Source organism: Macaca thibetana, chromosome 1, assembly GCF_024542745.1.
Source record: "Macaca thibetana thibetana isolate TM-01 chromosome 1, ASM2454274v1, whole genome shotgun sequence".
NCBI lineage: Eukaryota > Metazoa > Chordata > Mammalia > Primates > Cercopithecidae > Macaca > Macaca thibetana.
The window spans coordinates 73753158-73773732 of record NC_065578.1 but is presented as its reverse complement, the minus strand read 5'-3'; the positions used below and the strand labels follow the sequence as shown (position 1 = coordinate 73773732).

General features: G+C 37.2%; 2 protein-coding genes across 11 annotated transcripts in view; one reads left to right on the top strand and one right to left on the bottom strand.

The window, feature by feature from the left end:
- The window catches only part of LRRC53 (leucine rich repeat containing 53), a 42975-nt gene extending 22401 nt beyond the window's left edge, over positions 1-20574 (top strand). The window contains exons 2-5 of the mRNA XM_050767212.1: positions 6794-6907; positions 9211-10026; positions 14363-14878; positions 17915-20574. Coding sequence (XP_050623169.1) covers positions 6820-6907; positions 9211-10026; positions 14363-14878; positions 17915-20241 — 3747 coding nt within the window. The 5' untranslated portion in view covers positions 6794-6819 and the 3' untranslated portion in view covers positions 20242-20574. The remainder of the gene's footprint in view (positions 1-6793; positions 6908-9210; positions 10027-14362; positions 14879-17914) is intronic.
- Positions 1-20575, bottom strand: part of TNNI3K (TNNI3 interacting kinase) — a 301755-nt gene that overhangs the window by 54565 nt on the left and 226615 nt on the right. For 8 of the 10 annotated variants that reach the window (XR_007720751.1, XR_007720754.1, XR_007720811.1 and 5 more), the window contains one exon: positions 848-907. The exons of 1 other annotated variant lie outside the window; for it this stretch is intronic. Coding sequence is in view for 6 of the 9 variants with exons in the window: in XM_050766192.1 (XP_050622149.1) it covers positions 848-907 (60 nt within the window). In the remaining 3 variants the exon portion in view is untranslated. Of the gene's footprint in view, positions 1-847; positions 908-14572; positions 14662-20575 lie in introns of those variants that run through there. One more of the 10 variants, XM_050766897.1, reaches the window with a different exon arrangement.

Below are 20575 nucleotides of genomic sequence, written 5' to 3'. Positions count from 1 at the left end.
CTTAGTTGAGGTTTTTTTTTTTTTGTTTTTTGCTTTTTGTTTTTTGTTTTTTTAGAAAAAACTCTACTTTTCTTGATGGTTCCACTTTGAGACTTAGTGGTGCAATCTCAGGTTGATGCTATTTCTCTCTATTCTTGCCCCTTCCCTGCATATGCAGATGCATATGTCATCCTCTATGTGTGATGTATGTCTTCCTCCACCAGTAGCACTTATTTGCATTTGAGAATATATTATTTTTGAATTAGTGTGAATGTTTCAGCTCCCTCACCTATTTTGAAATGCATCTCTTGACCAGGTGTATAGAAAATTAAGGCAATTATAGAGAAAATTAAAGCAAACAGCTTTAATAAGGAAAGAAAATTCCATTAGCCTGATTACCAACATATATCACATTAAGCAACATATATGTGGTGTGAAAGCAATGCCCCTAATTAATGAACATATTTTATTGATAATTCTTCTTTTCGCATTGAATGTAAATGAACAATGTCTTACACATCTCTGTATGAAGAAACTTTTGCATAAAATGGATTAAATAATTACCTTCTAATGTATTTGTTACACTTTCCAATTTTCACTCATCAATTTTTTAAGCTGAGCATGACTGTGTCCATTTGCCTGCCCTATTATTTGTTGGAAGGGCTTCAATTCACTCTGATTTTGCCTTTATCCCTGTAGGCACAGCTAATTCTTCTCCACCCTAGGAATTTAATGAATAGGGTAAACATGGATGGAGTTATGGGTCCTCATACTAACTTTCCATAAGTACCATCTCACCTACATTCCCTGACAGCCTTGGATATTCAGGGCTTCTTTATGGACATATTTCAGAAGCTAAAGTTTTTACCTCAATGTTGCAGAGACACTCTTCTAACTTCGTGACAACTTCAGAAAACTCGGGTCTTCCCTGTAAATAGAAAAAAGAACTTTTTTTTTTTCCCTTAAGAATAAAAGGAAGGAGACTCTCTTTGGATTTTAAAGTTGGGTATTAGCATTTGTAAAGAATGAGATTAACAATAAAGTATATTTTTATTTAAAATACACTTTTATTGAAGTGTTAATTGAATGTTCATTTGCTGTTCATGGAGGGATGTTGAGTCTCCCTCTGATAAGAGTTTTAAGTCAGAATTTGCAACTACATTCAGATAATGAAATAGTGGAAAAGCTTTAATTAGCTTTGCATGTTTTTAAATGGCAGGTTTCCTCTTCAAAATGAAAGAATAATAGTGAATACCAAAAACTATTAACTATCTCAGTGCCTTGTAATATACTGCACACTATGTATAAAAAGAACTGCTAAAGTAGATTTATAATGAACTTCACTTTTGAAAAGATCATCTCAGATTCAAAACTAAGATGATGATAGAAACCTCAGGACTATGCCTTACTTTAGGGTTTAAGATTAGCTTTTTATCTTCAGACAGTGCCATTAAAGATATTGCCCATTATTAACCTCTGTGTCAGATGAGTTTGGTTAAAAAAAGTTTATTCCAAATATATTTCAAGCTTTGTTCCAGTTGCAAGAGATAAAAATGTTTATTGGAAAAATTCTTGGAATTTTAGAAAATGTTGACCTCTTTTGAGAAAATTATTTGTCTTCTTTCGTCAGATCCTAAAACCATACATCCTATCATTTCTCCCTTTATGAAACTTTCACTGCCAGGAGGGGGAGAGCCCAATTTAACATTCAGGAGTAGTAACCAACTAATTTAGATTCTTAGTAGAACAATTTCTCCCTTACTATCTAGCCTACCCCTGAGAACATTGCTTCCCTTATAAGCTGTTTCCTCTCATATACTCCTTGTATCTCTAGGTTGGTGGGGGCAGTGGGAGCAGTGGGAGCAGTGGGAGCAGTAGGGTGAACAAAATCCTGTGTCTTCCTTGCTGTCACTGCTACTTCCAAATGGTTTCTCTTCTAAACACCACCAGCTTGTCAGGCTACATGACCAGCTTGTCAGGCTATACCACCAGAGTCTAGCTACACCCCCTCATTCTTTGGGGATTTAAAAAACTGGCTGACTTCATATTCTCTATCACTACTCTTTGTACTTTTATTATCCATGCAAATGATCATTAAAATAGCCTGACCTCTGGGTTCCTTTGCCTACTCTTCTCCAATGAGCCTGTCCTCCAAACTCCTTTAGTCACTCAGCCCCTTAGTTATACCCTAGACCCTGTCATGACCAATGCCTGCACCCCTCCATGCTCTTTAACCTCTCAATCTTTATCAGACAACTCTCTGAGCTGTCTCCTTTCTTTCTAGCTCACTTTTTCTAGAAACCCGACTCCAACAATCTTGGATCACACTGGTAATTGGAAGCCATTTTACCACTTAAAACAAAACAAAACAAAACAAGAGCTTTATATTACGAGCATTTCCAAATATGTCCTAAAGTAGATACCCTTCTATCTACCTACCTACCCATCTGTCGATCTTTTTCCTTACTTGTTGTTTTGCTCATTTCATCATCTTTTCACTGTCACTCACTTTCCCTTTACCTATCTTACATTTCATCAACATTTATCATTAGATTCACTTCCAACTATCACTCCCTTGCACACATCCTCAACTCTCTGGCTTCATCTTGCATTTTGTACACTACTGAAAGAATCCTAACCTTTATTGAATCAATTCTGCCTGTCTCATTTCAAAATCTTGACCCTCTAACCTCCCATAGACTGTCAGTACTGCTCAGAGAGCCTATTACATATTTCTAGCCCATTAACTCTCTCATTCTCCAGATGACTATTTTGTACCTTCTCTCTCCTCAAACCTCTAGCTCCCACTACTACATTGACCTACTCGCCTATGACCTACATAATTTGCCCTCACTTTTTTTTCTATGGATGAACTTCGCCTAATTCTGAGGCCAACTCCTTCACTTGTGTGCTCCAGCAATAATTCTCTCATCCGGTTTTTTTTTTTTTTTTTTTTTTTTGCATCGTTCATGTTCCTTCTTTGTTGTTTAATCTCCACCAGCATACAGACATACTATACATTCTCCTATCTTAAAAGCAAACAGCAAAATAAAACCCTTAACCTCTCTTCTTCAAGCTACTGTTTCATTGCTGTTTACCTTTACAGCAAAAATGTTCTAGAGTTATCTAAATTTGTGGTCCTAATTCCCCTTCTTCCATTTGCAATCCATCCTAATCAAGCTTTCTCCTACAACACTGCTGAAACTGCCCTTGCCAAGGTTACAAAGATCTCCTCGTTGCTAAATTCAATGGTTACATCTCAGTGGTCATCTCACTTGGCATAGCATTGAATACAAGCAACAATTCCTTTGTCCCTGAAACACGTTTTTCAATTGGCTTTGAGGACACCATTTTCTTATTTTTTTTCTGTGCTCATTGGCTTCTTCTTAGCCTCCCTTTTTGGTTTCATCTCTCTTTCTTATCTTTAAGCTTTTCATCACCCCAAGACTCAGTCTTTGAGTCTCTTTACTCTTTAGAATTAATTTGTTGAGGAGCTAATTCAGCCTCATGCCTTTTAAAAAACAACTCCCAGCTGGCCGGTTAGCTCAGTTGGTTAGAGCGTGGTGCTGATAAAAAACAACTCCCAGATTTCTATCTCTAGCCCAGTACTTTCTCCTGAACTCTAAACTCATACATGCAATTAATTATATCTATAGCTTTTCCCATTTCAGTAAATGGAAACTCCATCCTTCTAGTTGCAGAGGCAACAACAACAACAAAAAAAAGTGATGATCTTTGACTACTCTCTTTATCATTCTTGCCTCTAATATACCAGCAAATTATATTGATCTTACCAGTCAGAATCTGAATGATCAACTAACTTATATTAGATCAACCCTCCTACAGAAAACAACTAGAAACTCTGGACAGAATGTAAACGACAGCTACCTGAAGGCACTGGAAAGTTAATAAAAGCAAGTAGATCCTGGAGGAGAGTAAGTCACTTAGAAGAAAGGAACTAGTATGTTTCCCACCTCTCTCTCTCTCTCTCTCTCTCTCTCTCTCTCTCGCATTTAGCCTGAGGGTAGACCACTTCTGCATTTTAGGAAACAGTTAAAATTCTGATGGTTTGCTTGTTTGAAGGACCAGAGGACAGAATTCAGGGCAACTGGAGTGTATTATTTATTGTTTTGTAACAAATTACCATAAACCTAGTGATTTAAAACAATGTTCATTTATTATCTGTTTCCATCGGTAAGGAGTACAGTATAGATTAGCCGGGTTCTTTGCTCAGAGATTCACTAGGCTGAAATCAGGGAGTCAGCAGGAACTGTGATTCTCATCTGAGGCTCAAGGCCTCTTTTAAGCTCATCGGTTGTTGGCAGAACTCATTTCTTTGTGGTTGTATGACACATGTCTGTTTTCTTGCCATCTGTTGCCCAGAAATGACTCTCAAATTCTAGAGGATACCTACAGCTGCTTGCCACATAGGCAGTTCACAACATGGCTGTTTGCTTTTTTCCTGACTGGCAAGGGCACATGCTTGACTTCCTACTCTGTGACCAGCTGTAAAACGTATTCTGCTTTTGAAGGGCTCACCCAATTAGGTCAGACCCACTTGGGATAATCTTCCTTTGGTTATATGATGAAACATAATCATGGGAGTAATATCTCATCATATGCACAGGTTCTGCCCACACCGAAGGGGAGGGTATTCTACATGGCATGTACACCAGGGGAAAGGAATCTTACAGGCCATCTTAGAATCCTGCTTATTACAAATAGGCAGTAGAAAATGAGAGGGGATCCTGGTAAAAGCCCTGGAATCTATGTGTAAATTATACCTAAATCTCTGGTTGGCCCCTGAACCACACATGCATGAGGCACACTAACCAGTCAGGTAGGGCTAAAATAAATGAACTGAGATTAGATCTGCTGCCCCATGCAGGGCATTGTTCTTACTGTTTTCTCAGACTGGAATTATCTAATGCTCATTCTCTGCCCATGGAAATTCACTGCACTCTGCAAAGCCCAACTCACAAGCTACATCCTTCTTAAAGCATCCACATTATTCCACAACATAATTATTCACTTGCATCTAGATTTACTTCATTTCTCCTTGTGTTATAGATAAGTATTTACATGTCTATCACTAGCTAGAAAGTGCTTTGATGCAATGGTTTATTTACTCTTAGACACCTAGCACATTCCATCAGAGAGGTTAAATTAGCTCAAATTTGTTAAATTAAATTGCATCATTATGATTAAAAAAATCATCTGGAATATGCTTATCTCTCTCATCCTGGTCTACACCACATCATCTCTTGCTTATATTACTACAATTGTCTCCTATTTTTGCTACTTCTGTTCTTTGCTTATCTAATAGTATGTTCCCAACCCAGTAGTTAAAATGATCATTTAAAAATGTACATCGGACCAAGTAATGCCACTCACTATAGCCTCCAATTATTTCCCATGTTATCTGGGTTAAAATCCTACATCTTTGCATTCATCTCTAAGGTATACAACAACCTGCTCCTATGATTCTGTGCCCTATTCTTCCTCTTACACACTCCACTCTGGCCACACCAACTTCCTCATGCCCTCAGAACTTTGCATTGGGTTCTCTCCACCCTGACACACTAATGCCTTCACCTTCTCCAGCTTATTGTTCAAATGTTGTTTTATCAGAGAGATTTTCCTTGTTCGCCGTATTTAGAGCCCTCAAGCCAATGTGATCTTCTCCTTTTCTTGTTTTATTTATTCTATAGCACTTATCACCACATGACTGAATACATATTTTATATTATTTGTTTATTATTTATGTCCTTTTATAGGAAGTACACTTCCCAAAGGCAGGGTCTTCTCAGCCCCTGCTCTATGCCCAGTACTCTGAGAGTGCCTAGCATGCAGAAGGTGATCTACAAATGCTTGTTGAATAAATAATAGAATTAATCATTTTATGTCTTTTTCAACATTTTATTTTGTTCTCAAACTATCTTATAGGTAGAGGGTTTTATTATAATTTGCTCCTTTTTTTTTTTAATCAACCAGTGAAGGAATTATAAATGAATTGTCTTTTTTGAACATAAAATTCAAGTGATGTTAAATATTTCTCTGGGGAGTTGAAAAAGCTTAAAAATAATGGTAAAATTTAACATTTAGTAAACACTTAGAGTACCCATTTAACTCTTATAATACTCTGTACTGTAGGAATTTATTATTATTTCTATTTTACGCAAAAAACAAAAAGAGACATTTTTTTCTAAGATAATATAGTCACTAAAAACAGAGCTGAATTCAAAGCTAAGTAGAGCTTGTGAGTTTAATCTTGACTTCATACTCACTCCCTAGGTGTGGCATTTAAATCTATAAGGAGTAAGAATTTAGTTATACACTCATGTAAAACTCAGTGCCTGAGATGAGCTTTGCATACTAGAAGAAACACTGGATTGAAAGTTAAGACTTGGTTAAAAAACTACCAGCTATGTGATTTACGATGGTTTACTAACAATCCTGAGCTGTTTCTTTAGTCTCTAATTGGGCTGCAGAATTAAGAGAACTAAGTGAGATAATGTTTGGTGAAAGCACTACAAACTATATATTGTTTTGCAAAGTAACTTAATTTTTTCAAAATACTAACAAATATGCCGTGGATGTGAGCTCTCTGAATTTATAGTCAAATGCTTTAACATTTTGGTTTAAATTCTATGCAAATTAAGGAATGTAGTTGTTTACCTGGCATCTTAAGAGAACACCAAGATGCTTATTGAACAGCAGAAATTACCAAAATGCCTCATGAGCTGTATGTACTAAAATAATGCATAGTAAATGCCAACATTATGATATACATTGCCGTCTACTTTCCTTTCAGGTGGATGGCTGGTACTCTTCGCCATCATGTTGCAGTTGGTGGCAGCTTGCCCTGAGTCATGTGTGGTGTGCACCAAAGATGTAACCCTCTGTCACCAGCTAACCTATATAGTAGGTAATAAAACTAATAACTCTACAAAGCAGTGCTCAGTGTACCTGGAAAATTGGTTGCCGTACCTTTCATTGTACTGACTGTTCTCTGGGCTCAGCTTAAAAGAGGTAACCCTTTAATGAGTAAGCTTCAAACAATGACTAAAGAGACTGGTAATATTTTGTTTTCCTGTTCCTGATGGTCTCAATCAAAACTATTTAAAGACCTTCAGAAGTAATTGAGATATTTTGCTATTGCAAAAGAATATCACCATTTTATCCAGCTACACACTTAACAAATATATCACTTTAATTATATTTTTGTACATACTTTGTGCAGATTTGAACCCTACCACCAGCTGGAAGAAATATAAATGAATCAGAAACCTGAACTGCAATCGTTCAGCATTAGTAAGATTAAGTGATGTACCAGTGAAACAGATTATTATCAAAGTGCGTCTCATTTTGAAAGTCTGGTCTTTTTTTATTGGTGGTAAATGAGCTGTAGAAATGCTAACAAGATACACTGCCTGTATTCATTACATATTGCTTGCTTAAGTCAACAATTTAATAAGACACCTTATTAACAAATTTGAGGAGAATGTGATTTACATCCTGATATCCAAGAAGAGATAAACAAGCTATAAGCTCTGCCAATGGAAAATTTCCATAAACAAGCTTGAGTTACGACAGAGTGGAAGAGGATAATTTCTTCCATTTCTAAAATTCCATGACTCTGATAATTAGGAAGTAGATGTTGTCACCATCCTTGACAGGAGAGAGAAGGTTTCAAGGATAGTTGACGTGTATATTGTTTCTAATCAGTATTGAAAATGCTTTAACACTAAACTCTCCCCATCTAAAATGGATTTCTTGACTTCACTACATTTATTTTTCCTGATCAGAGATAGTTGATGTCTGTAAGAAACAAATATTTCTCATCTACATTGTTGCACCTCTATATCATTCATCCTTCTCATTTACAGAACACCACATTTGTGAAGTTAGATTTCATAATTACAGAGAACAAAATGGATGAATTGGTAGTTGGGTTTCTTTTCTAGACCTAGACAAGAAGTAATTGATAGAAATAATAGCCTGCTCATTCAGAGTCAGCAAATCCCTAAAGGACTGAGAACCCATGAAAACAAACCTCCTTCATCCCGTATCAAAAACAATGACGAGAGGAACAAAATGCCGAACTGGCCAGAATGAATAGCATTCAAATAATCAATCATAAATGCTGAAAAAATTACCAGGATTTAAGCTTGCTTGTGCTGCAGGGATGAGAACAATTCTTTCAAAAGAAGGCACTCTGAGAATCTTTTGTCTTTTACATATTTTTTAATCTCTTTGTTTCTGCGATGCAGTCTGAATTTCCTAAGGGATTTGTGATTTGCTTCCCTGTGGTTGACTGTTCTAATATCACCTGCAGACCTCCCAGTGACAATGGACTCCTCTATCCTTATGACACTGTCATTTGCAGTCAAAACAATTTTAGCATGATAAAGATGTGTTACAATAACTCCTGATTATAATACATCTTTATTGAGTTAAAATGCTTTGATTTCTAATGACAGAGCAGTGATAGCTCTGAGGTGATTATGGTGAAGGGATTTAACAGTTGGAAGCCCTGAGTACCACCTGTCATCACATGATGGACTTCATTGGAGGGAACAGATATTAGACAGGACGCCAAGATGGCCCAGACTATAATGAGAACCCCACTGACAGACACTTGGGTTGTCTGGAGTGAATATATATCCTTACCAAGTTGCCAACTTTTAGCCTGGGGCTAAAAAGCAGAAACCAGTGCTCCTTCTCACTCTCCCCACCCCAACATGCACCTTTATGTTTGGGAGAAAAGATGATTGACTTCACAGCATAAATATAAATTGCTATAGAACACTGACTAGGGGGATCAGACACAGGCTCAGCTCTTAGTTGACTCTGTACTGGATCTGCAGGGCTAGATCAGGCCGGTACACAGCCTTGGAGGGAGGGCCTGAAAAGACACCTTCAAAATAACATCCATGAAGATAATCTGAAACAATGAATTAACTTTGACATCTAAAGTAACAGATGGGTTTATGTTTCTCAAACAAACATGTCACAGTAGCAAAGAATATAAAAATCCATCATTTTGATATATAGCCAGCTTCCCCTTAAATTTAGAAATCAGAAAATCATTTTCATGTTGTGTACTGTTTACTGTTTTTACCCAGGTGATAAGATTGCTTAGAGGATATTGATTCTCTGCTCTCCACCATACCCCCGCCCTCCCACTCATGTGTATCTTGCATCTAGTCTGTGCTTTTTTGCCCACAGCAGCCCCTATGACCACGAGGGTTTTAATCATCACTGATGGATATCTGTCCTCTATTGAGAGCACCAACCTGTCTCTCTTGTTTAATCTTGCCCTGCTCTCTCTGAGCAGAAATGGTATCGAGGATGTTCAGGAAGATGCCCTAGATGGCCTTACGATGTTGCGGACTTTGTTGCTGGAGCACAACCAAATATCCAGCTCTTCGCTCACTGATCACACCTTCAGCAAGCTTCACAGCCTGCAGGTGCTGGTGCTGAGCAATAATGCTCTCCGCACCCTACGAGGGTCTTGGTTCCGAAACACAAGGGGCCTGACCCGGCTCCAGCTGGATGGGAATCAGATCACTAATCTCACAGACAGTTCTTTTGGAGGCACGAATCTCCACAGTCTCAGGCATCTGGATTTATCCAACAATTTTATTTCCTACATTGGGAAAGATGCCTTCCGGCCCCTGCCTCAACTACAGGAAGTGGACCTTTCGCGAAATAGGTTAGCCCACATGCCGGATGTTTTTACTCCACTGAAGCAGTTAATCCATCTGAGCTTAGATAAGAACCAGTGGAGCTGCACTTGTGATCTCCATCCCCTTGCTCGGTTTTTAAGAAACTACATTAAGTCTTCTGCTCACACGCTCAGGAATGCCAAGGACCTAAATTGTCAGCCATCTACCGCAGCTGTGGCAGCTGCACAGAGTGTGCTGAGGCTGTCTGAGACCAACTGTGATCCCAAAGCTCCCAACTTCACTCTGGTTCTAAAGGACAGAAGTCCCCTCCTCCCAGGACAAGATGTGGCCCTGCTGACTGTCCTTGGCTTTGCAGGTATGCCGGGGAGAAGTGTGCCCTCCTCTTTTCTCTTCACTTGTCCATATTTTTGCAGCATGCTAAGTGATGCTTATCTCAGACACTTGGGGAAATTTGCCAAGCTCATGGAAAGGAGAGGTTGCCAGTAGATGGGGGAGGATATTAGCTGATTTAGCACAAGTTGCAAGAATTTCCTGTTTCAAGGAAGCTGTCTAAAATAGAGGAAAGGGCCCTGGACCAGAATTCAAGAGCTCCAGTCCTGGTATAACTAGCACTGTGATCTTGAACAGGTTAACTTGCTATTTAGACTTTAATTTCCTTGTGTGTAATACAAGAATAACATTTACATTTCATCAACCATCCTTTCACCAAAGAGTACTGGTGCATTTGTTATGACACTAGGTGATAGATATTTAAAAACTGATGGGACATAGACTCTTTCCGCAAGGCACTTACATTTGTGTGCTTCTCCATGGCACATAGTAAGAGTCAGCGGACTTTCACAGATGCACAAAAGGATGCTACTATGGCAATCACATATATCTCAGTCTGCAGTGTTTATATGGCACAGTAGTTAAATAAATGAGCTGTGTAGTTGGATTACCTAGGTTTGAATTCTGGCTCTGCTATTGGCTGTGTGACTTTGAACACATTATCTAACTTCTCTGTGCCTTGGTTTTCCTCCTGTTGGGGGGATTTGAATTCTTCTAAAATTTCTATTTGTCCAACTCTATGTAAACTTTGCCCATACTTCCCCAGACCAACTAAGGGGAGGATAATATGCAATTCTTTATATATTTTTTGTAATTTAAAATTTATTAAACTATGCGTCAGCAATCATTGCATCTCACTGGATGAATAACATAAAATGGCACTTAGTGTCATTAGTTGAAGACCAAAGATGCATGAGATTTCTTAAGTTATCTAGCTCAATCTGTGTGTTTTCCCCTATGCTCTCAGTGCATGGTGAAATCCTCTGCACCTGTGGGTAACCATGGTGATGAGGGGGCAGGGAGAGAAAGAGAGAGAGACCAGAGACAAACAAATGGCATCCAAGACTGACGTATTTTAAATATGTGCTATAAGTCATTATTCTATAACAGTTATCTAGTGAATGGATTGATTGTATTTTTACTTCCTGACAATTACACTTTTAATCAGGATAGATGGAGACCAGCATCAGGTATAGACAATGGAACTACCATCAGCAGTAATCAAATTCACTCGGAAGGAAATTCAAATGTTAGGAAGATAAATTCTTTTAAAAACCATGTAACTATGTCAGTAATTGTATGTACTAAGAAGTAATTTGCCATAAAAGACATAAGTGATAGGGCAGCAGACAGGTTTCCCTTAAATGTGCTTCTTAGAACACTAGCACTGGTGGATAATTAATAGATATTCCAATAAAAACACACAGATGCACATATAGGCAATAGATGGTGGGGTTCAAATAGGTTTAAAAGGTACTAAGTTAAGCAAAGTGAAACAGGTGTACTCACTGCAGCACTTCTCGTAACCTTTCATTTTCTAATGAGCACTATACATTTCTAAGAGGAAGGTGTGATATGGAGCATTTCTTGAACTTATTTGGCCATGATCCCTTTTTTTCATAGAGGATTTCATTGAATTTGTGTTCTAGAGGACATCGTTTTGGAAATATTATAATAGAGCAATTTTTAATATCTTCTAGTTACCTTTTATACCTGTTTTCAGAAATATATATTCAGAAATATATTTAGCTACATTAACGGTTCTTTTTTTGTATTGAGACGAATACAAATTCTAGGAGATTCCAAAGGTTTTGTCAAAGTGAGAGGGAGCTTAATATACGTGAATAAATTCTGATAAATTATAAATATGATTACATATATGTTAGGTTTTGGTGTGTGAAATTATCATGCTAATATATCTTTCATCAAATAATTGTTAAATTATAGTGCTTTGAGAAGAGATTCTTCTTTAAAAAGACTCTGATTTTTAATGTTAATTTGCTCCATTAAGATTCCACTCTTTCTGAAGTACACATGGGGCGAGTTATCTATACTTCTAGATTGTAGGAAAAACACTTAGAACTATAATTTTGCCTATGAGTCCATTTTCTTCTTCAGCTATATCTAAGTCATAAAAATTCAAAGGAATATAAATAGCTATATTCAGTAAATTTAAAACCAATAAATGGTTATTTGGCATCAAACACTAATATCTTGACACGTATGCTATGAACTGGTAGATAAAAAGTTTTTATGAAGCTGTAACGTGTTTCTAATGTTTCAATAAGAACTTATCATTAATTTTCCCTTTTTCTCTTGCCAACTCAGAAAGATTGTTAGAATACTTTTTAAAAATAGAAACAATGCCCATGGCAAAGAAAATTCAAACAGCTTCTTAATAGCACGTTCCGCCTGCCTACAAGCTTCATTTGCTGCTTTTGCTTTCTACGCTAATGGAAAGTGACCATACCTGACTGGTAATGGGATACAGATATATACCTAGCATCAACAGCAGGGGAGTGAGTGAGTCCCTGCCATTCAGACACAATTAGAGGAGAAACTGTATCCTATAATCAGATTATGTTTACTCTCATTTCAATGGCTGATTCTTGTCTTCAAGAACACTTAGCCCTTTTGTTCCTTCATTATTTGGCCCACTAACTGCACCAGTCATATAAAATATCATCCTAATGATTGATTTTTGGATTTTTTTTCCTGATAGGTGAGTCTTTCAGGAACCAATAGAGCAATGCAAAACCTAAACAATGGTAGCTCAGTAATCATAATCATAATCATAAATCGCAATGAATGCTCATTGAACTCTACTATATCAAAGCACTGTGTTAAACATGTCACATATATTATTCAATCCCTGGATAGTATCAGTTATCCTTATTTGTGAAAGGAGAAAAAATAATTGTTAGAGAAATTAGAAAATACCAAGAAAAGTGTCAGAACATAGCTTTGAATCTTGAGTTTTCTTACCCATATAAGTTAAGGAGTGGTGCCAGTTTTTAATTTTTTAGTATGTTCTTTAACATGTTAAATCCAAAATCATTGCTTGGGATAATTCAAACTGTCAATGAAAGGATTATTATTTACATAATTTTGCTACAGCTTTTAAAAATGTACCTTAGATTGCTTCAATATGTTAAGAGCACTTTCCAAGAGTGTATTGTTGGCAAATTAATTAAAATAGATTTAAGAGCTCAAGATATGGTAAACTATACAATGGTTTGAGGGTTTTACCAGAAACTGCTATTCTCTGTGTTCTTCATGTTTAACACACACACACAAAAGAAATAATCATGACCTGATACCTTCTCTTTTTATTTAAGTTTAAAAAATATGTTTTCATTAATATAGTCTCCAGGGGATAAAATTGGGCATAGCGTAGCCAGTCAGACAATCTGGAATGTTGTCTTCATTTCCAGAAAAGGGCACCGTCCTCAGGCAACGTGGGTTTAGGACACAGATCTCTTTACTCAATCTGTACTGACACCATGTCTTCCTAATCACATCTTGAGGATTTATAAGATTAGATTACCAGTGATTTCATTATCAGAATTCATAAACAGAATCCCTTCTGTTGATTTAAGAGTATATAATAAATATTTCTGCCTCCTTTGCCTCAGAGTAGTGGACACTGGGGATAGAATGTTGAACAGGACTAAAAGGATGTGTTGCCTCACAGTGCTTAATTGTAGCAGAGGAGGACAGTCTGTGAACAAGCAAATGAATGAATAAACACAATAATACACTTCATAAGTGTGAAGAAACAAGGGAAATCACTGTGATAGATAATGAGGGTATGACTCAGGGACATTGGTTTGAACATTTAGGTGGTTGAGGATGCCATTTGTCAAGATAGGAAAAAGTGAAATAGAAACAGATTAGAGTCAGCATCTGGGCTCGAGAAACACTGGATCTTGCAATTTTATTCAGAGGACAAACTACATAGAACATGAAATGACAGTACCAGGCAGTCTTAGATGAGATGTCATTGATTCTATTATGAGAGTTCGTAAAAGGAGGTGCCATAGACAGAAAAAATGTTACTGCAGGGACTGTTTTATCTTAAATGAATTTCAGTTCATGAAACAGCCCTTTTTCCTACCAAAGAGATTCCAGATGGTGTTGTTTCTTATAATCTTTAATATGTATAAAGATCCAAATTGGAAAGCAGACCATTGTCAATGGTAGCCTCTGTCTGAACTGATATTTTCCAAATGGTGAAGGACTTCCTACCCATTCTGATATCTTTCAAGCCATTAACCTTTATGTTTGTGGTTTTTACATTTGATGATTTATATGTTTCTTCCCAAGATGTTATCTTTTAATGGTCTCTCTATTTGTCATAGGAGCTGTTGGTCTCACTTGCCTAGGTTTAGTTGTATTTAATTGGAAACTCCAACAAGGTAAAGCAAATGAACACACATCAGAAAACCTTTGTTGCAGAACCTTCGACGAACCCCTGTGTGCTCATGGGGCAAGAAATTACCACACTAAGGGATACTGTAACTGCCACTTAACTCAGGAAAACGAGATAAAGGTCATGTCCATTGTGGGGTCCAGAAAGGAAATGCCACTTTTACAGGAAAATAGTCATCAAGCAACATCGGCCTCTGAGTCCACAACCCTTGACGGATCATTTAGAAACCTGAAAAAGAAAGACCATGGGGTAGGCAGCACTTTATTTTGCCAGGATGGTAGATTGCTGCATTCAAGGTGTTCACAGTCTCCTGGAAATACGACAGCTTTTAATGAAGCAGGCTTACTTACAACATATAATTCAAGGAAAGTTCAAAAGCTAAGGAATCTTGAGTCTGGAGAAGTCCTGCCTCAAACTCTGCCACACCATATAATAAGAACAGAAGGTGAGTTTGTCTTGTTTTAGAAAATCCCACTCCGTTTAATGCTTTTTGAAGGAGGGAGCCTCCCTCCTTTAATTTCCTCAATAGGAAATGCTATAAAAATCACTGTAGCACTAGTCTATTCCTTTTCTAAAAATATTGTGTGTGTGTGTGTGTGTATGTGCGTGCGCGCATGTGTGTATGTGTGTGTGTTTAGGCTGAGATGGAGATGAAGTGTTCTTACTTTTAGGAGCTGAGATTGCATCTCCTGACTGCTAAAAGTAAATTTTGAGGCCCAACACCTAACAATGTTAAAAAAAGAAAAAAGTAGCCTTTTAAATAGCAAGAGTGCTGTTAAGATCTATGGGATGGCTAATATCAGCTTTTATTCCAACATCCTTCGAGCTCTAATGCCAATTCTGCAGTAAGCAACCTTCCCAGAGCATGACATGTTAGAAGAATGGGCCCTCTAATGCTAGTGATTCATTTCAGGAATGATGTCAAGAAACATACTTTGCTTGCTGAGCTGTCAGGGATGATAACTTCCCAGTCCAGGCAAAGTCAGGACTTAATTCATCGTCCCATGCTGGGAGCCAAGTGAATCTGGCCGTGACATCTACCCACTGTACATGGGCGATGTCAATATTTAGGTGGAGGCAATGAATTAAATGTCTTCCTTTTTCTTCCTGAATAGTAAGGCTATGCATTCAGGCTCAGCAGTGAAAATGTTGACAGCTGCTCTGTAAAGAGGTTCCTGTCATTTATTTGAATTGGTTTACAACAAGCAGAGCTTTCTCTAAGAATATGAATGACAGAGGTGCTGTATCAAGAAATTCTTACCACAGGGGTCTGGCCCTAAGGATGCATTTTGGGGTGACTGGACAAGAATAAAGCCATATGTTATTTCACATATGTTATAAGGTAGGATGTGAGTTTATTCCATTGCATTCCCACACTCCAGTTCTTAACAGCGTCTGGGGGTTGATGATTTCACACAAGACAGGGATGGCTGAGGAAAGCAGCATACGCCATAGAAACTGGGTCAGATTGACTTTATTTTACAAAGAAATAAGCACTTACCCTTTCACTAGAATCATACCTTAGGCAGATGCTCCATTTCATCTTTTAACTTTGTCCAATGCCTGAACTTCTCTGTGAGAAACTCTTATAACTGAAGGGGTATGGTCTCTTAACCATTTAAAACCCAGTATGTTGTTTTCACACTGAGAACACTGGTTTGTCAGATTAGCATGAACATTTGTAAGAAATACCTGAAATGCTGCTCCATGCCAGGCATTGTACCAGAACTAGAGAGGGTAGGTATATGAGGAGAAAACAGCCAAAAAATTGCCACTCTGATTATGCCTTCTGACTTAGAAAAAGAATAATGGACTTTCCAGGGTAGAGGGGACTTTAGATCTAGACTAATAGTTCTTAATGTTTATCTCTGAATCACAGAACTCTCTGAGACTCTGACAAAGGCTACAGATTCTTTCCCCGGCATAATTTGTATACTTACATAAAGCTCCCATCTAGTCCAACCTTCTAATACACAGAGAGCAAGTAGCTTCTCCAAGGTCACCTAGAATGTTGACGGCAGATCTTAGATTGGAATTAGATGCTAGTCTGGGACTTAGTTCACCTCTTGGGGAAAAGTGGAGATGGAGTGTCCCCACCCTTAGGAGTTGAGAGTACATCTCCTGTCTACTAAAAGTTAATTTTGAGGCCTAACACCTAACAATGTTAAAAACGAAAAAGAAAAAAAGCCTTTTAAATAGCAATAGTGCTGTTAAGATGTTTTGCAGTTAAGATGTTTTGCAGTTAAGATTTCCTTTTTTATCATGGAATAAAAAACTACTTCCTCTGGATGAAAAAATTTCATGAAACAATAGAAAGTATCTAATAAATAATTTTAAATTTTAGATGCATTGTAGTTAATAGGGTCGTTTAATGTCAGATAGACTTGGGGAAGTCATTCCCCAAGCATGGGGACTAGGGGAAAGCATTCAATTTCTTTAAAGCTCATTCCTTCATCTGCAAAAGTTATAAGACAGTAGGATATGTCCAATGGATCATGTCTCTTGTGAATATTAAAAGAGATGATGAATGTACAATATGAGCACAATGCCTAGCTCATAGCATGTGCTCTATTAATGGTATTACTATTATTTTTGTCATTAATATTATTTAACGTGTAAAAGGAGATTATAGGCAGACATTAAGGAGAAGCCAGTACAAGTTTCCTTCTTCTATATGTGCCTATAGGGCTGTAGAGATGTCTATCTCGGAACAGTAAAAGGAAACTTCCTTTTTGAACAGTTCATCATGTACTGTTTTCTTTCAGTGAATGAAAGATTGTAACATTAAGAGGAATTTGCAGGCAGACATTTAAAAGAAACTAGCAGAATAAGTTATAAGATTAATAAGATTAAATATTATATTAATCTGTACCATTTTAAAAGTCCCAGGCAAAGACTGCTGCCACACAAACCGGGCTATATTTCAAAATAACTATTTATTTAACAAATATTTAATGAACATTTTATTAAGTTATGGGAAATAAAACAGATATGATCTCTGCTTTCATTGAGTCAATAGTATTGCAAGTATTTCCCTTTCGTTGTTCAGGTTATTATCTGAAACCTGAATCTTACTCAATATTGCACCCATATTTTGCCCAATATTTAAGTTGCAAATGGGAAATAAATTCAGGAAAAAATTACCATAGCCACTTAAAAAGGATTTAGATATTATTCACATTTAAAGCTAACCTAACCAACAACTAAAGATATATGACCATAAATAACATTTCTATTTCCAACTCCACAACTTTTAAGTCAGCATCACAACTGACTGCAGTGTGACCATAAAGAGTGTCATACAAAACATATGGAACTGACAAATGTCCTTTGAAGGTTTGGTTAAAAATTAGGAAATATTCAAGAATTGCAATTATCAGAGAAGTCAGTTTTATACTTCTCACAAGCTTTCTAAGTATCTGTTTGGTTGGGGTAATAAAACTCTGCTAAGTGCTAAATTCTTGCATTTATTGTTCCACAGATATCAGCAGTGACACATTTAGAAGAAGATATGCAATACCCACTTCAGCCTTGGCAGGAGAAAGTCTTGAGAAGCATTTAACAAATGAATCATGGCAGCCTCCAATAGAAAAAGAAGACAATGGCTTACAACCTCATAGGCAGAGACATTTTATTACAAGCTCATCATCCAAGCCTTGTGAGCCTGAGGAACACTATGTACAAAAGATTGTACGAAAACATAGATCAAAATATGATGATCCTTGCGGACTGTTAAAACAGAGCAGACCTAGACATTTTCAGCCAAACAATTCTCTTATCTGTAAATATGTGCCCTGTGATCAATTTGAAGATTACATGAAAGAAAAGCCAAATCGTAGACAACACTCAAAGCCTGAGAAAGAGCAAATCCAAATTAACAGCGCAATAGAAAAATTTCTTACGAGTGAGGACAACATAGATTTATCAGGATTATCAACAAAAATCAAGAAAGCATATTCCCCAAAGAGGGTTAGTGTCCATGATCCTGATTTAGTAGAAATAAATAGGTCAATGATGTCACCCAAAACATCAACCCCTTGGAAACGACAGAAAAATCAAAGTAACCAGCTGACTAAGTTGGGTGTCAAAAACTGTAGCAACCCTAGGGAGAGAAACAAAGGAGAAAAATGGTTTACTAATTCACAGGTTCTGAGAAGGAAGAGAACCCTTCAGCCTGACCTCAAAGGGAAAATTAAAGGACGAAACTTAAAGATAAAATTAAATTTACATCCTTTTAGAAAAGTCAGAGTCCATCCAGAAAAATCCTTGTCAGGTCTCCCAAAGCAATGCAAGCAAGTATTGTTGCCTCCTAAGAAATTATCCAAAACTTCTGAGACAAAAGCCAAAATAAATACTGTGTCTTCTGCAGATTTTCTTCAACAGTCAGAGAGTAGCAACTATGTTAGACTCACTTCAAAGCGGCTGCCTCTGAAACATGCCTCAAAGCAGACCCCATATTACCAACGAAACACTAAACGTGCCCCGCTGCTCAGTGCTAACAACTTGTCTGTAGTCAATCAGAGCTCTATAGAAAGCAACTGTTATTCAGCTGGCCACATTCCTGATGGAAACACATCAAAATTGCCTCAGCCTACACCCACTGATGCTGAGCACAGGCACTCACATTCTCAATTCTCAAGTGAACAAATGGAAGGTGCAACTCAGCTTGAATCAAAAGTGCTTAGTTATTTACCAACTACTTGGGAAAATACAGGAAGTGATGTTTTACCATTCCAGCATTCCACGGGGGCTACTGACCAACGGACAACGGAGTCCACTGAGCACATGGGACAGAATGTATCAAAGACCAGCGAGCTAAATCAGTTTTCTTTGTCCCCGAGGAATCAAACACAACTTTTAGATGCTCACAAGACTGACAGCTACAACAAGGAATACACTTTAGATCAAAATGAAGCCTTACAACACAGAGAGGAAAATTCAACTCATACACAACTTGGAGATAAAGAAAAAACATTAATGACAAAACCCCAAATACCACATCAAATTGTGGAAAATTGTATTACGGATAAGGAAGAAAATGATGTAGAAAAAAAACTTTCAAAAACAGATACTTGTGATTCCTCTCTCATTCCCCAAACACGATCCAAGAACAACCTATCATTTATGAAGACAAATTCAATTCCATACCAAAATAGAATAGAACTTCCCAAGGATATCAGTACTTCTCCTGTTAGTAGTCAAGCCATTTGGCACCTAACCAATAGTAGCGAAAAAGGAATTGACAGCACAAATGCATTGCCCAGAAATGACGGCACTGAAGCACTAGAGATAAAAATAGTAGGGAAAGAAGAGAAAAATATGCTTGATGAAAGCAAGACAGATTCTAGTATGTTAATTCAGATCACACAAATGACCTTAAAAGGCACCACAAAAGAAAGGCAGCAAACTTGGGAAAATGGAACAAGTGTAAAACATGTATTATATGATGCAAGCTCTGCCGAGGAGACCATTACAGCTAAAGATTTAACTATCACAAGTTCCCATGAAACCCAAAATAGAATACTTTGCAGTGAAGTAGATCCTGAAATTAACAGTAATATGCATAATTTTAGAGAATTTCAAAATATTCAACCAGATAAAGATAGTGCATACAAAGAAGGCGCAATGACAGTGGAGACACATGAAGCACTTTCCTTCTTACCAGGGTTAAAAGACAGTTTTGAGGCAGAAAATGAAGTGTTTTTAGTTCCTAGAAGAATAAATGAAGCTGAAAACTCTGCTCCAAAACCTGCACTGTATCCACCATCTGCTGAATATGCTACTACATCACCTTTAGAAGCAGAATAAAGTGAAGAAAATAACTCAAATAGTAATTATTTTCTACTTTAGCTTTCTTCAAGAGGACACACAAACACCCCTTAGCCTTTGCATGCATTACAAATGCATCATTTTGGAGGATAACGATGTCCTCAGTAGCTCTTTGTTATCAATAAAATAAAACCACAGAGTTGAATATATGACAAAAATCAAAGATAGAGTCATAGGATATGTCTGACACAATTAACTGAGTATGCTTCTCTAAGGAATGAAAAACCAAGTAAGAAAAGTTTGGCCAAGTCTTGCAAAAGCAAGCAAACATTGAAAAAGCAAAAAAACAAAAGCCTCAAAAAAATGAAAGACT